Source organism: Macaca fascicularis, chromosome 10 (genome assembly GCF_037993035.2).
Source record: "Macaca fascicularis isolate 582-1 chromosome 10, T2T-MFA8v1.1".
Taxonomy (NCBI): domain Eukaryota; kingdom Metazoa; phylum Chordata; class Mammalia; order Primates; family Cercopithecidae; genus Macaca; species Macaca fascicularis.
This window is the reverse complement of record NC_088384.1, coordinates 78,015,648-78,032,623: the sequence shown is the minus strand read 5'-3', so window position 1 is coordinate 78,032,623 and position 16,976 is coordinate 78,015,648. Positions and strand designations below refer to the sequence as shown.

At 37.0% G+C, this 16,976-nt stretch overlaps 1 protein-coding gene across 44 annotated transcripts in view; it reads left to right on the top strand.

Annotated features, from left to right (window-relative positions):
- PLCB4 (phospholipase C beta 4) overlaps positions 1 to 16,976 on the top strand; it is a 409,930-nt gene that overhangs the window by 224,213 nt on the left and 168,741 nt on the right. For 40 of the 44 annotated variants that reach the window (XM_074004800.1, XM_074004802.1, XM_074004805.1 and 37 more), the window contains one exon: positions 11,624 to 11,722. Coding sequence is in view for 28 of the 44 variants with exons in the window: in XM_015457802.4 (XP_015313288.2) it covers positions 11,639 to 11,722 (84 nt within the window). In the remaining 16 variants the exon portion in view is untranslated. Of the gene's footprint in view, positions 1 to 11,623; positions 11,723 to 12,216; positions 12,284 to 16,976 lie in introns of all 44 variants that reach the window. The other 4 variants (XM_065522786.2, XM_065522784.2, XM_065522785.2 and 1 more) reach the window with 1 other exon arrangement.

Here is a 16,976-nt window from a genome sequence, read left to right as displayed (position 1 = left end):
ATTGGGCTGGGCTGGATAAACATTTAAAGACCATTTTCCTCTTCCTCCTTTTTTCCTTTTTTGCTGGAGACTTGATCTAAGGCTGTTTTCTCAAACTTTAGCTTACATTGGAATCACCTGGCTAGCTGGATACCCCATGGTTTCCTGGACCCCACCCACAGAGTTTCTGATTTAGGTCTGGATGGGGCTTGAGATTTTGCATTTCTAAGAAGTCCCAGGTGATGTTTGCTGTCAGGGTACCATACTTTAAGAACCAATAATCTAAGGCAAATCCAGGGACCTAAAGATTCTCTAGTCTTTCCCCTATGCTCCCAGCTTGAGTTCCCATCTTGGCTAAACAGAAATAACTCAAAGAGTATTCCTGCAAAAAAGAAACTTAAGCTGAGGAAGAGGTCAACCTAAGCCTCCAATCTCATGGTCCCCACTCTGGAACCCCAGGACTTTTTAAAGACAGGGGTCCTCTGTGACCAGGGAGCCCTGGGTTAAGAACACCTTGAAAGATCCAGGAGAGACCAGTATGGAATAATCTGTGACCTCTACCTGAAACTGTACTTATTTTGTGCATGTTGCCCTTTTGTTTTCTATTTTCCCAGACCTTCTCAGAACTACTACTGTTAGAGCAAAAAGGGCTGAATTATCCCTGAAAATTGTTGCATATGGCTACCACCTCCTACTAAGGGAGAAGTTGTTGCTTTTCTGCATGGTAAAGTATAGACATCTACCATGTATTCTGTTAGTTCTGTCCTTGAAAACAGTGACAAGTTCTACTTCTGAGAGAGGGAAAAAAACCCTTAGAGTCTTTCATTTACAAGTATCCCAGGATGGCCTAATCTTCTTATTTCTCAGAACTTTTATATTCTTTAGGGCTGATGATGTTAACTCTGTTTATGTTAAATTCTCAGTAGCAATAAAATACTCTTTGCTCTTTACTGCCCCTTAGTAAGAACAGAAGTACTTTATTTCAGAGGCATAAAAGATAAGAAAGAAGATGATTTTTACTCTGGAGCATATTTATGATATGTCAAAACCAAATTCTATTAAAATGGGTTTATTATTTATGAAAGAGAGAAACCCGGTTAGATTATACATTCCTTTCCTCAGGCTTCTGTATCCTCCTACCACAAACACTATATATATATATATATTTTTTTTTTTTCTCTCTAAAGGTTGATATATCTTGCATGCTATCAAAAAAATTTCTTTCTAGCAGTCACTTCTATAATTCACTACTATAAAAATGATTAATATGTATGTACACATGTTCTCACTCATAAGTGGGAGCCAAGCTATGAAGATGCAAAGGGATAACAATAATATGGTGGACTTTGGGGACTCAAGGGAAAGGGTGAGAGTGGGGTGAGGGATAAAAGATTATACATTGGGTACAGTGTATGCTGCTTGGGTGATGGGTGTACAAAATCTCAGTAATCACCACTAAAGAACTTATTCCTGTAACCAAACACCACCTGTTCTCCAGAAACCTATTGAAATTTTAAAAAGATTAATATACAAACTATCTTCTGTTTCGGAAAGATCAAAATATTGTTAAGCCAGGGGTGGACTTACTACGCACTTAAGAACATGACCCCTCAGAGGACATCACGTGTAGATAGGTTCCACTTCTGCCACTGAGCCCTTCTGTACCATTATTGCTCCCTAGCTTGAGCCTGGCCTGCACCAATCTAAAGGTGAATGGCAAGGGATTATCAGGCTGGAAAACCTCAGTCATGGACAACTATGTACTTTTAATACAATTTCAGCTCCCTGACGTGTTCTAGAGGATTTTGAAGGACTGGCATAGGAACTCAGATGTCATTTCCAAGGGAATTGCAACAGGCAAACAACCCACATCCAAGCAATCTTTTGAAGCAACTCAGTTCTTCTCTTAGGAAGCTGTTGTACTTCCTTCATTGTATTCTAATTTCTTTGAAAACTGATTATTGCAGATTGAATTAAATTGCCAGGGCTCAGAACACAATACCTGAAAACATGGCACCTTGACATACTGAGTATTTTGAGCTAAAGGAAATTGAGAAAACTGCAGAAGCTGGAAGGTCAATCTCTGACCTTCTTTCCTGAGACAACTTCATGTGACAGGTATCCCACTTTATACCTGGAGGAAAGAAATGATAACACAAAGATGCCAAGAAGAATCTAAAGAGACTTCTTAGTTCCCCCCAGTTCATGACCATTATATCATAACCACTTTTGTCTAATCATGCTTCTATATGACTATCCATTCTTTATCAAAACTAAACATAGAACTATACAGTTATCTCTGTTTCTGTCTTTGTTTCTGAAGGCTCCTTTGTCACGTAAAACTTACATTAAATAAATTTGTATGTCTGTCTTGTTAATCTGTCTTTTGTTGTAGAGGGTCTCAGCCATGAACTTTGTGATGAATGAGGAAAGATATTACTTTTTCTTCCCTATTGACAGTTATTCATTATATTTAAATTAAGCTGAATATCTAAATACTCCAGGCAACTAAGCATATTTTAGACATGTTTTGTAAAATCCTGATAGATTGAAACCTATAACGTGATCACAAACGTCACCTAATACATTTGTAAACCTGGATCTCTACCCCAGGTAACTAAGCATATTTTAGACATGTTTTGTAAAATCTCGATATAATGGAACCTGTAGCATGATAACAAATGTCACCTAATAAATGTATAAAGGCAATACACTTTAATGTTTTTATTCATTAATAAAATATTTAAAGTGTATTCATCTATTTTTAATTATTAAATTTTAAGGAAGTTATACTTGCCCCTCAATTATGCTTAATATTAAAGTACGAGAGACAGGGACAAATAGTGAATGCTTGCTTTCTGTTTGTATTTTATTCCTATGCAATTTGTGTTGTTTTTTAATACACTCCAGGAAATTGTTTTTAATCATGTGATGCTTTACAATAGATAAATCATAGCAAAGGCCATAGATTTATTATAGCCCAGAATTCATTAAAGACTAATTCCAGTACCATCACAATCCGTTTTTTCCCAAATATAAGTATTGCAGAGGTTTCAGTTAACATTCATTTCAGTCAGTATATTAAGTAACTCCTTACTAGGTAATGAATAAGGATCAGTCATAACTGGGATGTGTGAAGGCTCCCATTGTACACTGAAGGTTTTAAATTCTGAAAGGGAAGGACAGCGTTTTACAGCTTTATGTATTTATCTCTTCCTGTTATTTGTTCTTGCCAAGATTTCTGCTAGAAAACATAGACATTAAGACTAATTTATATGAAAAGAAACAAGTTTTAAAATTGTATCCTCCATTTGCTTTAGAAACTATTTTTTCTGGAATATAAAAATTATAGTCACTATGAATATTTTAAAATACAGGAAAGTATTAAAGAAAAGAAAATTACCTAAAATTGCATCAGCTAGATGAAACTACTGTTTGTTTTGATATGTCTTGCTAGTCTTTCCCGTTATAAAATAGTGTGCATTTGTAAGCAATATGTATATAATATATAACATAAAAATTTGGATCAGACTCTCGTGCAATTTTATAGCCTGTGGTTGTTTATTTTCTTAACTGTATGTTGAGAGCATTTGTGTTTGCTTCACAAGAGTTGTGAGTATTTTTAGAAACTCTCCTAAATTTGCTATTGTTAAGCAAATAACTATTCCTTTGAAGTATTATTTTTAACGGGTACAGTATTTAAGTACTAGAGTGTATTTAATCAATTGCTTAGTGGTGTTTACATAAGACCAATATTTTTCTACCATAAACAGCACAACAGTGTTCTTGTACATAGATTTTGTACACATGTACATAGGATACATCCTACTGGTAGAATTACTGGATAAAAGAGTATGGATATTTCAAGGCTATAGAAATGTATTACAAAATTCTTTTTCACCAGATAGACAAGAATGCCTTCACCCCATCCCTCAACAGCATTGCATATTATCATAATTTTCATCCTGTACTCTTTGTATATTTTTGAAAAGGTTATTTAATGGCTTAATAAAAATGGAGGTATTTTTGCAAATGGGGAAAGTTATCACTAATGATACAATATATTAATGTCAAATTAGATTCTTACTTGAGGTAAAGCCATTTATTTAAAAGCCCTGGATGATCTGATGACAGCTTGTTGATCTGTTTTTAGAAATATAAGGATATCTTATTTGAAGATTGAAGAGCAAGGCACTGAAATACTCGTGATAGATTCAGCTAATTTACTTTTGGTCAGTGGAAATTTATCTCAACTCTCTATGTTCTGGAAAACAACCTTGGTTGTGCCATCATGAGGTCATTTAAGGTCATGGGTTATTTGGTTTAATGGGATTTGTATGGTTGGATGGGGAAGGGATTAATTTGTTCTGGAAAATTTTTTTGTCGTAAGGTTGAAGTTAAAAGTTACACTTGATAAAACTTATAACTGAGTCATGGTGCATTTATTCACTTGAAAGCTATATATTATCAAGTAGAAGCAAATGCTTTTTCAGATGAATTCATTTTTTCACAAATAGGAATAAAAAGTGGAGAATACCTTGTTTGGCTTCTGGGGAGCTGCAGGATTTGAAGTTTGTATTTATTGCTAAGATGCAAATTTGTTACAAGACATTTGGAACCTGGGGTAAAGTATGCAGAAGTAATGTCATTAGTCCTCAAAGGGGCTTTGAAACAGAAGGACAAGAATGATCTGAATTCATTTCTAGATGAAGTTTATTCTGTACTTTTCTTTCTGTCTTCCTCTGATGATTCAGTTGAACATACATATGTTGAATGACCATTCCCTTCAAATCAGAGCAGTCTCTACTGCATTCCAAATTTATTTGTCAACTTTTTAGTTCTTTTAAGAAAGATGTTCAGCTTCAGGGGGCCCAATATATGCATTTTCTGGGCTACTATAAAAAATTAGCACAAACTAGTGGCTGAAAGTAACAGAAATTTATGCTGTCACAGCTCTGGAGGCCAGAAGTCTGACATCAAGGTATTTTCAGGGGCACATTTCCTCCAGGCTGTGGGGAAGAACCCATTCCTGGCCTATTTCACCTTCTGGTGGCTGCCAACTCTTCTGAACTGTGGCTACATCACTCCAATCTCTGCCTCCGTAGTCACATTGCCTCCTCCTCTTCTGCTTGTGTCAAAACTTCCCCTGCTTCCCTTTTATAAGGACATTTAGGGTCCACTTGGATGATGCAGAATAATCTCCCCATCTCAAGATCTTTCACTTAGTCTCATATGCTAAGTCCCTTTTTGCCCTGTAAGGTAATATTCATGAGTTGCAGCAATTAGGAGGTAGGTATCTTTTGGAGGCCATTTATTCAGCCTACCATACCCAGGTACCTTAGATATACCTGGTTTTACATACTGCCCTCTGTTCACTCTATACCAGAACATGCCCTCTGTTCACTCTATACCAGAACATGAGGCACATGTCCAGAGACGAAAAATTCCTTGTGGAAGTATTGACCTAAACTGGTCTAGGGTGGGGGTGGTGGTGAGGGAGGGTGAGCAGCGCTGACTCTACAGTTGATCCAACACATCTGAGATAGGTGGTCTGGTAATTCCTGAAGACCACCTTATAGGTCTAGCAAGGAAGACAAGACAGCAGGTTTAAAGACTCAGGACAGAGTAGGCTAAGAAAACCAAGTAGGCTAAGAAAACTAAATCTCTTCCTTGGTTCACTCCAACCAAATGGATGGAAGGCCATCTTTGTGGGTAATACACATGTCCTACTTCAATATTTGGCCCCTCGACAGCCCACCTCAGCCCCCTTCTGTTCCTCCTAACTCTGCCAGTTTCTCATTGTCGTCTTTAGAAGGAGCTTTTGCCACTCGTTCTGGAACAAGACCTTCTAGGACTCCCCTTCTTTCTTGTCCCCAGCTTCCAAAGTCTCTGCAGTCCAGAGAGTTTTTCCTCTGCCCCAGTGCAATAGCTAATCCGATCCAGTTGCACGAGGATTTAGAAACAATGCAACTATTTAAAAGCTTTCTGGCTTCCTTCCAGTAACTGCTCAATGTGTTTACACTGCAAGAGGTTTCGGGCTGTCTATTCTTTGACAATGTAAATTCTCTTTCACTTCCCGTGTTCCTCAAGGAGAAGGTGGATCCTTTCCTGTGGGCACTGGATGGTGAGGCGATGCCATTCTAGGAGGTGGAGGAGACAATTAAACCTTGAAATATCTTGAAAATGAGGCCTTGGAAGGCAAGCTAGAGAATTTGAGAAGAGGAACATTTGGCATGGTACAATCAAAGCCTTTTTTTTTTTTTTTTTTTAACCAGTTGGCTGTGGGTGGGGATTTGAGAGAATTGCAATAACAATGTAGTTATAAGGTGGCCAGTTCCTCCCCTCTTTTAAAAAGAAATAACTGTCCCTTTAATATTCTCTGCAGTCACTGGGACTATAATGTGTACCTTCATTTGTTCCCATTTTAAAATCAATTATCTGGATCAAACTGTTGTCAAACACGATTGGCTGGGTCAACATTTTCTAGTCTGTAGGTCATCATTGTGCCATGTATGTAAAATAAGCCAGCTAGTGTCCCTGATGCCAGGCCCTGGGAAGTTTTCCACAGATAGCACAAAGAACAGCCTCGACCACAGCCACTAGTTTAAAATTGAGAACATTCAGGATACTCCAGCATCATTTTGCCAGAGTACTACTTACCTTGTTCTGAACCCCAGTGCTCTGAAGGAATAAACAATGAAATGAACTTTCACCTCCACTGCAGAAGAGATTAAGGTCAAAATTACCCTCCTCCTTCCATCAGCCTCCTTCACCCTCAAAGTTCTTCATGTAATGAGACTATTGTGATGAAATTAGTACCCAAGGTAGAGATGAATATTTTACTAGTTAAGAATAGTAGCGAAACATCATACCCGGGGTACTTATGTTGATGCTGGGAGGACCAGAGTTAAACCAATGAAAGATGATGCAAACCGTAAACAGCTTTTGTTTGTTTGTTTGTTTTTATTTTTGATATAAACTTTTTGTATCCATAAGCCTCTTGTTGATTTAAAATGAAACCAAAGGGACAAATTGAAAGGGATGGTTGTCAGGAGTGAGACAATCGTAGAACACATACAATCCTGCAGAAAGAGATGTTTTGCCTACCATTCTTCACAGCCTGGCAAACTGGGGTGGCCGCCATGTTGTTTTTTAATCTATTTTTCAAGCTAGCACTTAGCTCTCTGTAGTTGGTTATTAAGAGGGGGGGTCTGTGGGTCTATTTTTCTCTGCAGATCTGTTTTATAGCATAGAAGGCATGGATGCACATCATCTACCTTGGAAGCTTGTTTCTAAGCTTCTTGGGTAGAAGCTGTGTGGTTATGTGTGTACATACATGCCGTATTCACCAAGCTATGCAAAAGGTTTCAAAGTCAAACTTATTTCTTCTGTGTAACTGATAGAAGGCTTTGTATCCTTTGATTATCATCTCCACGTTCCCCTTACCCTCAGCCTTTGGTCACCACAGTTCTACTCTCTGCTTTTATGAGTTCAACTGTTATATATTCCACATGTAAGTGAGCACATGTATGTTTGTCTTTCTGTATCTGGCTTATTTCACTTAGTATAATGTTCTCCTGTTCCATCCATGTTGTCACAAATGACAGAATTTCTTCCCTTTTTTAAGGCTGAATTCACTGTGTATAATACACCACATTTTCTCTATGCATTCATTTGTTGTTGCATACTTGGGCTGATTCCATAACTTGGATATTGTGAGTAATGCTGCATTGAACATGGGAGTGCAGATATCTCTTTGACCTACTGATTTCAAATCTTTCCAGTAAATACCCAGAAATGGGATTGCTGGATCATTTAGTTCCTCAAAAAACTAAAATTCCATTTTTAGTTTTACGTTTAAGCCAAATGTATTTTAACTTTGAAATATATATACTTTATTTAGCTTTTAAAATATTCTGATTAAAGTTATACACAGTATTCTCTTAGAATGCTCACATTCGCCTTCTTTAATTATATCCCACTTTTCATTGTAAATGTTGTGAGTTTGTGCTGCAGCCACCTCCTCCTCCTCATCCTCCCTTCTGCCCCCACCTAAATCTCCCTCTCTCTATGACTCTCACTCTTGCTCTCAGTACTTGCCAAATATATATCCAACAGAAAACAATTAACTTTTGCTTTTACTCATCATTGTTTTACTAATTTTTTTGGGGGGGAGGGTACATATTACATATCTAGGTTTTGGTTTGTAATGCTCTCATCGTTTCTTTCTAAAATGTTTATAATTTCTGCTTAACTCAAGAATGATTTAAGGGTGTATGTATGTGTGTGTGTGTGTGGGTATGAATGTTTAATTTCCATGTATATAGATGTTGTACACTCTCTGTCATTAATTTATACATTTCCTTGTTGTTGTCAATGAGCATGACCACCATATTTTCTGCCTGTTGAAAAATGCTGAAATTTCCTCTAGGGCCTAATCGTGATCAGATTTTGAGATTGTCACATGTGTGTGGGTAGCCAGGGTGCAAAGGAGGGAAAGAAAAAAAAAATATACTTGGAGAGAGAATAAATATATTAAGAGAGAGAATAAAGCTCATTAAGTACTGTTATTTAAATTACGTTACCTTGAGTTATTTAAGTTGTTTGTACTAAATTATTAAGTATGATATTCAGATCTTCAAGATTCTTACTTCTTTGTCTTCTTCTTCTGTTAATTTCTGAGAATCATTGTCTCCTGTTTGTGACTTTGCTAATTTCTCCTTGTACTTTGTCAATTTTCAAATGTTTTGATGCTGTGTGGTGACATGCTTAAATATTAATGGCAGTTAATATGATGTATTATTACTGTCTCTGCTTTTTCTCTTGAAGTCTGTTTTGTCTCATATTATTGTTATACCTATCTTCTTTTTTTCTTAGCATGTGCCCATGGTATCTTCTTTCATCCCTGCATTTTCAAATTTCTTAGATAGTTTTCAAAATATTTCTGTAAACAACCATAATTTTACCTAATCTGAAAACCTCTTTTATAAGTGAATTTAACCAATTCTTATTTACTGTGCTTAGTGATGTGTCATTTTATTTTGTGTTTTCTACTTATAATATGTTCCTGTCTTCTCTCCATTCTTTATCTGCTTACGTTCTAAAAGAGGCTCAAGTTTCTTTTGCTATTTCTCCCCTGCTAATCATTTGGAAGTTATATTTTTTTAATTTTAATTTTCTATAGGATAACTCTTAAATTCATAGCACCCATATTTAAACTCCAATTTTCCTACTAATGTCTAGAGTTTTTAGTAACTCTGTACGCCTCCCAAAATGATTTTACTTCCCTTTGTCTCAAACTTCGTTCCTCCAACCACCTCACTGGCCACAACTCATATATTGATATAATCTAGGATTTGGGTTGGCTAATTTTTAAATTTATTTTTTCTTTTCTACTTTTTTGGCATAGTACAATAAGACTTAAGAGTAAGCCTATTGTTTCTTTTTACTTTATTTTTCTTAACATTATTTCCCATATCTCTTTCTCTATATTTATTTTCCCCTGACAGAGTATATAATGCATTAAATTTTTCAAAGTAGATCGCTAAATCTTTCTGATTACTTACAAGTCTGTAAATAACTACATATTTCTCCTAAAAGTTGAAACAGTATTGAACACAGAATTTTAAATCCAAAATTATTTTCCTCAGAACTTTAAAACTGTCTTACTGCATTTAGTGTTGTGGATGATGCGACTGATAGCAGTCTTATTGTCATTTTACCTCTAGATTATCTTTTCTCTTCCTGCATCTTTGAGAGATTTCCTAATTTCTGCACATTTTGTGTCTTCAATGTCACCATGAGGTATATTTGGGGGTGTATATCTTTTCCCCCCATTTATACTACATGGAATGAGTGGATTTTTTCACTCTGAGGACTCAAATATTCAGGTTTCAGAAACGTTCTTCTACTGTTGCTTTATTTCCATCCCTCCGTTGTCTCCATATAAGGTTGTTAAACCTTTCCTTTCTATTTTCTATATCTCTCATGCATGCTATTTCTTTTGGTGTTGCTTTTTTTAATTTATTTATTCTTTTTTGGAGATGGAGTCTCACTCTGACACCCAGGCTGGAGTGCAGTGATGCCATCTTTGTTCGCTGCAACCTCCGCCTCCTGGGTTCAAGCAATTCTCCCTGCCTCAGCCTCCCGAGTAGCTGGGATTACAGGTGCCCACCATCACACCCAGCTAATTTTTGTACTTTTTTAGTAGAGACAGGGTTTTGCCATGTTGGCCAGGCTGGTCTTGAACTCCTGACCTCAAGTAATCCACCCCACTCGGCCTCCCAAAGTGCTGGGTTTATAGGCGTGAGCCCCCGTGCCCGGCCTGGTGTTGCATTTTTAAGAATTCCTTGGCTCAACACTTCATCTGAGTTTTCTTTACAATTCAGCTCATCTATTATTTCAACAATCTTGTTTTAAATTTCTAGTATCTGTAGTTAATTATATTTTAGGAACAGAATATACTCTGTCTTCCCTCTGAAAAAATCAGTATGCTGAAGTCAGGTCGTGTTTTTCCTGGTCACTGTCTTTCCTTGGGTGTAAGTTTTACTTGCTGTGTTTGGTGTTCTTCCATGTTCTTTGCATTGCTTAACTATTTGGTGACTCTTTGTTGTATGCTCATGCAAGATGTTTGGGTTGTAGTTATCACATACGTACCATGTTGCCAACAAGAATGGGTAAAAGGAATGCTGAGTTCTTCCTAGTAGCAGGGAGCCACCCTGAACAGTGCCTAGCTTCTCTTTAAATGTCCTACTCACTGTCTATGATAAAACTGTTGCAGGACTTTTCCTTAGTTCAGCTGAAAATGGGGTTCTTTGTCCCACGGCCATGAAAATTCAAGCTCACAGACAATTTAAATGATGAGTAAGACAGGGTTTAATTGGGTTAAAAAGGGAGAAAAGGTGGCAACAGGGACTCTTACAAGCCCAGAATCCCTGCTAGAGGGCTTCCTGCCCGGCCGTTGGAATTCCAAGTTCCACACAGAAGGAGGAGAGGCCAGGCTCCTCTCTGCTACAAACATTGTGAACATCCCGAGGCCCTACCTCAGTGGGCAGGCTGGTTGGAGTTTCTTCAGGGACCCCCTATGAGCTGGCTGTCTCAAAACCAGACGTTCTCTTGTTCTCCGCGTGGCCCAAGAGGTGAGGAACAACGGGGTAGGGGAAAGAGAGCCTAAGAGAGGGCTAAAGAGAGGACCAAGAGCTATAAAAAATTCTGGCTATGCCTACGTGATTCTGCAACTTATACCCTGTGGGCTCCTCCTGCCCATATGTTCACCTTCAAGCCCATAGTGCCCTTAGCTATTTACAGCAGACCTCTCTTATGTATTGATTTTGGTCTATGGTTTCCTTATTTTATCTGGTGCCTTCAGATTTAAATATATATATATATATGCACATCTTGTTATTTTGTGGGATTTGGAGAGAATGGAAACTTCCCAAATGATCACCTCTGGTATTTCTTGATTATGATATCTCCAGGTTTAGAGAAAAGAAAGCAAGTTGGAGGTCAGACAAAGGGAAGAAGAAAAAACTGTATTCCACATATTTGAAGAAAAGCTTCCGTAAACGCAGAAATGCAAAGTGATTAACCATCCTCAATTGTTTTTCCATTTTATGTACTAATGAGCTACTCTTTTCATTTTTAGGTCTTGAATATAATCATGGCCAAACCTTATGAATTTAACTGGCAGAAGGAAGTTCCTTCCTTTTTGCAAGAAGGAGCAGTTTTTGACAGATACGAAGAGGTAAATAAGTGTTATTAATCTTTTCTCTCAAAACATTCTAATAATTATTAAGTTTCAATTACAGTATTGAGTACATATTCTTTGACATAAGTAAGAACATCTTTAGGATTTATAGGTTGGAGTTGTTGAAAAGAAGCAAGTTATGAGATAGAGTAATAATGATAATGATACTATAAATTTTTGAGTGCTCGCTATGTGCCAGATGACCTTCTAAACATTTTGTGTGTATGATTTTTAAAAATTTTTTACAACAACCTTATGAGGTTGTTGCTATTAATATTCTCAGTTTACAGATGGGTTTTATGTAGTAACAGTTTTTGCTTAATGCAGTGCTTTTGGCAGTCTTTCTACATATAACTTTGTATGTGTTATAAATGTAATAGTGATTGAACTTTGTGCCAGTCATTGCTTTGTTCATTTCATTGATACAAACCATTTTGACCAAAGCTTTGCATGCCTCTGATTCTATCATTTATTGTCTGTGCCCTTGCAAGGTGGTGATGACTCCAGACTTTCTATAGAGCAGGGGCTTTGGGCCACCAATCTGTTCAGAATGGCTGGGTAGGTGAATTAAAGCCTCATTTGCATTGTAAATGCATGATTTTTCTTCTATTGTACTTGAATTTGAGGTGACTTTGGAAGGGGTGTATAATGAAATTGATGTTTCCTTTACCGCAAAGTTGAATGTAAAACATATTAAAACTTCATTTAGAGTCAGAGTTGGTTATTTCAAAATCAATGAAATGTCTAACGTGGCTAATTCGCTGATCTTCCCAGAGGTCGAGATTGTCAGATGCGGAAACTAGGTCTTCTGTGAGCTGACATAACTTAATACTTGTTGACTTAATTTTTCTGCAGGGTGTATCATCGTACTCTAGATTTACAGGATAGTCACTTTTTCAGTAAACAAAATTGTGAATGCTAAGGATGGACCTAAACATGGTCACTATTCCTTGTTTGAATTAAAATATTGAAGTGATGACTGTTCATAGAAATTGAAATAACAGTAAACTACATTCTGCTATAAGATGAAACAATAATATTCTGCCATCCAGAGACAAGCACTGTTCATTATTTTGCAGTTTTCTTCTAGTCTTTTTTCATATTTGTTTTTCTTTTTTTCTCTCTCCCATGGTCGAGATCATAGAGTAATATTTTAAAAATATAAAGCAGATCCCATTTCTCCTGTGTTTAAAATGCTTCCATCACTTCCCATTGTAGCATAAAGGGAAGTTCACAGAATGAAATACAAGGTCTTCTATAATTTGGCTCCTGCTTAATTACCTCACGTTCATTTCTCTCCGGTTTCCAACATACACCGTATACTTCAACTATAGCAAACCACTTACAGTTTCCCCCATAAGCTATTCTACTACATGGTTTGTTTATGCTACTCCCTCTTCCTGAAATGCATTTGCTCCGACTGATTTGATTGGTGAACTCCTCTTGTCCCAGAACCCAGATAAGAAATCTCCACTTCTGTGATACCTTCCTTGACCCATTCAATAAGAGGCGATAACTTATTTTTTGCCGCCACTGACCTACCCTTGCATATTTTACACTGCCTTCACATTTTATTTAATGTTTCTTTCTCTCAAACTATTCTCTGAGTTTCTTGAAGTCAAGGATCGTATTTTACTTATCTTTTTCTCTCCAGGTACTAGCAGAATACCTGTAACCACCAAACTCTTTGTAGATGTCTAGCATCTAAAATGATTTTAGATCCAGTTGATTCCAATTCAGACTAATAATTCAGAGAAGGTAATTTTGAAAAGATTACATGCAATCATTGGTTCAGTATATCTCATACTGTTATGTAAGGAAAAGCTATTGGAGAATAAAGTACTTGACAAAAGTGAAATGTGATTTGATGAACCAGAGATTCATTTGAATCCTTTTTATTTCTTGTGATTTTTTGGTTGTTAATCATCACAGCTCATATTAGGAAATACTGATCACCTGTGCTTCTAAAGGCATTTGCTTTTCCTCTGGATTCCTCTGCAAACCAGGCAAAGTTAGAAGAAAAGAACCCTTGAACAAGTATTAAATACAATGTAACTAAGCTTTCAACTCTTTCAAGTGCTGTTTTACTAGGATTTTGAGCAAAAACGTTTTAACTTTATAAAACAAACATGTGTCTTCATGATAACATACCAAACCACAAAGCCAAAGAATATTTCAAGCTGGATGACAGACTGCTTAAAATAAAAATTATTTCCCACTCCTATAAGACTCAGTTCTTTAGAGCCAGAGCCATGAAAACATTTAAGGCAACAAAATGTAAGCAGAAAAGGTTCGTTTCTATGGTTGGTACGTGAACAGCCATGAGGGATTACAGCTGAAAGCCAGTGGGAGGAACAAGAATTAGAGAAACAAAACCCAAGCATCCCTAAAGTGTACCTTTTGTGAAGGGGCGTAAATGCTGTCAGCACCATATGATAACTAATGTTATCATCATGAACTCAAATAGCAGCAAAAATAAAATTATATTCCTTGTATTTGTTTAAAGAAAGCAGCTGGGCTCAATGGCTCACGCTTGTAATCCCAGCACTTTGGGAGGCCGAGGCGGGCAGATCACTAGGTCTGGAGATTGAGACCATCCTGGCTAACGCAGTGAAATGCTGTTTCTACTAAAAATACAAAAAAATTAGCGAGGCATGGTGGCACATGCCTGTAGTCCCAGCTACTTGGGAGGCTGAGGCAGGAGAATCCCTTGAACCCAAGAGGCAGAGGTTGCAGTGAGCCAAGATCATGCCCCCGCACTCCAGCCTGGGTGACAGAATGAGACTGTGTCTCCAAAAAAAAAAAAAAAAAAAAAAAAAAAACAGAGAGGTATCTTAAACAGTGAGTAAGCCACTGTTTTAAAAATAGTCAATAAATGTAGTAAGTGCAAATGCATTTAAAGTTTATTTTATTATTTCTGCTTTACTGAGGAATTATTTTTGAGGCAGCCAGATTTTTACAAATGACCTAAGTGGTAGGCTGTGTTGTAGCATCTGATTGTATTGCCATAACACTTCTAATTCTGTACTTCTCTAACTTTACTTGACTTACACATTACTTAAATGCAAAATATATTTTGTTTCCTAAGTGATGCTTAACATTAAATCTTTAAAATAGAGATTCGTCTCTTGTGGAGGAGAGAAATAGCAGTGCTTTTAAAAATACATGCAACCCAGATATCTCTAACTAAACCAGCCCCCTGACTTTCCTATAATATCCACATTAAAGATCTGTAGAACCCATTCCCTGTCAGGTCAGGGCCTTCCCAGTCTTTCCTAGAATTCCTAGGTTCTTACCCACTCTTGGTGATGACTTATGTCTTCAAGTGCTTCATTACCATTCACTTTCCAGGACTGTTGACTACTCTAATTTGTTTTCTTTCCTAAATCCATTTTAACATCAAATCCCAGAAGCAGAAGGATGTTGTATAAAGTAGACATTTTACTGAAGATTTAGTGGCAGCAGAGGAGAATTGCATCACACACCAGGACAACTTTAAGATTAAAAATCAGAGATCACGCTGAATAAATTTCATTAGCCAGCCCAGCCAGGGGTGTCTCTCTTTTTTCTTCTTTGTCCCTCTGCTCCATAAAGATGCATGTTCCTGTTTCCTTTATTTTATTTTAATCATACTCAGAGTCCTTTTTCACTTTTCCAGATGCTTTTTTCTTAACTGTTAAGCATTTTCTCTCTCTCAATCTAAAGAAGAAAAGTTCAAAATTCAAGTCCCCTCTCATCCTGAGCTGTTTGGCTCCCCTTCCACCTCAAACTCTCCCACTCAGACTCTCCTGATATCTTCCCTTTTGTATAAGCCTGAAAGTCAAAGTATGTCCTTAAAACAAACAAAATATAAAAAGACCTTTATTCTTAAGAAAAAGACTGCCATCATCGATAAGTGTTCACCAACAGGACTTTCCACAGTGATAGAAATGGTCTACATTTGTGTTGCTGTTATGGCAGCCACATGTGACTGTTCAGCACTTGAAATGTGACTACTGGGACTGAGGGACTTAAGTTTTTAATCTTACATAATTTAAATTCAAATTTATATAGGTACATGGGCCTAGTGGCTTTCTTATTGGATAGCATAGACAATCAACTCAAACTATAACCAGATTTAAAAATTCCTTTCTCCTTTCTTGGCACTAAGAAGCATTCTCAGTATATTCCATTGGAATCTACAGAATTCATCAGCCAGTCCTTCTTAGTGACAGCCAGAGCAGGGGTTCAAATGTTTTATAGATGACTCACCTCAGCCACTGACCTTGTCTTTCCCACATCATAAATCCCAGCTTGGGCTACCCCTTCTTCTTGCCCATGGAACTTTCTTGTATCTGAGTCAAGCTGCCTAGATGGAGTCCCTTTTTCTAGCAAAGTCTTGGTCTTCTTGGTCTTTATACTAGCCTCCCCACCTTCCACCCTACACACACACACACACACACACACACACACACACACACGCACGCAGTGGAGGAAAACTGAGACAATTATTGCAGGTGTCAGGATCAAAGGAGTATCAAAGTGCTGGGTCAATACAAACCTAAAGTCAGGCACAGTGGGACAGGTTGACTTTGGCCTCTTTCCAAGGTGGTTCTGAAATCAAATTGTGAGCAGCCACACCATGAAGCTCAGAAAAGATCAAGCAGCCTACACCCCACAGGCTGTTCATCAGAAAAGCAAAGTGCTTTCCGAATACGATTTTCAAGACTTAAAAACACAAGCCTCATATAAAGTATTTTGATTAAAAGATATATTTAACTAATCAGTGAGAACATTAACAGGATGATAAAGCTAGTTCCAAGAGCACTTGAGGAGAGAGTTTTACATAGGAAAGGAAAGGAAAAGAAAAGTGAAATAAGTTTTGTCAAAATTAGATACAAAACTGGCTAATGTCCTGTAAGGCAATAAAACTATAACCTATTAGAGATTTGCCTTTTTTTACTGGACACAAGTCATCTACATCACTATAGAATAACAGCAGAAAAATGCTATCTATTAAACTTCAAAGAATCTAGGTCCTAAACAACAGTAAATAGTAGATCAAACCAAAAATACATTTTTCTATAGAAGTAAATCATTCTTAGGTATGCCTCTTCAATCATGCTTTGACGTTACAATGAAAAGAGGGATAGCCATCTTTGTATATTATTTTTAAGCTTTAGATAATTTAAACTAAATTATGAAACAGTGTCCAGATATACCTGTATTTACACTAAAAGATACTTACAGAGTCTTCTAAATGATAATAATC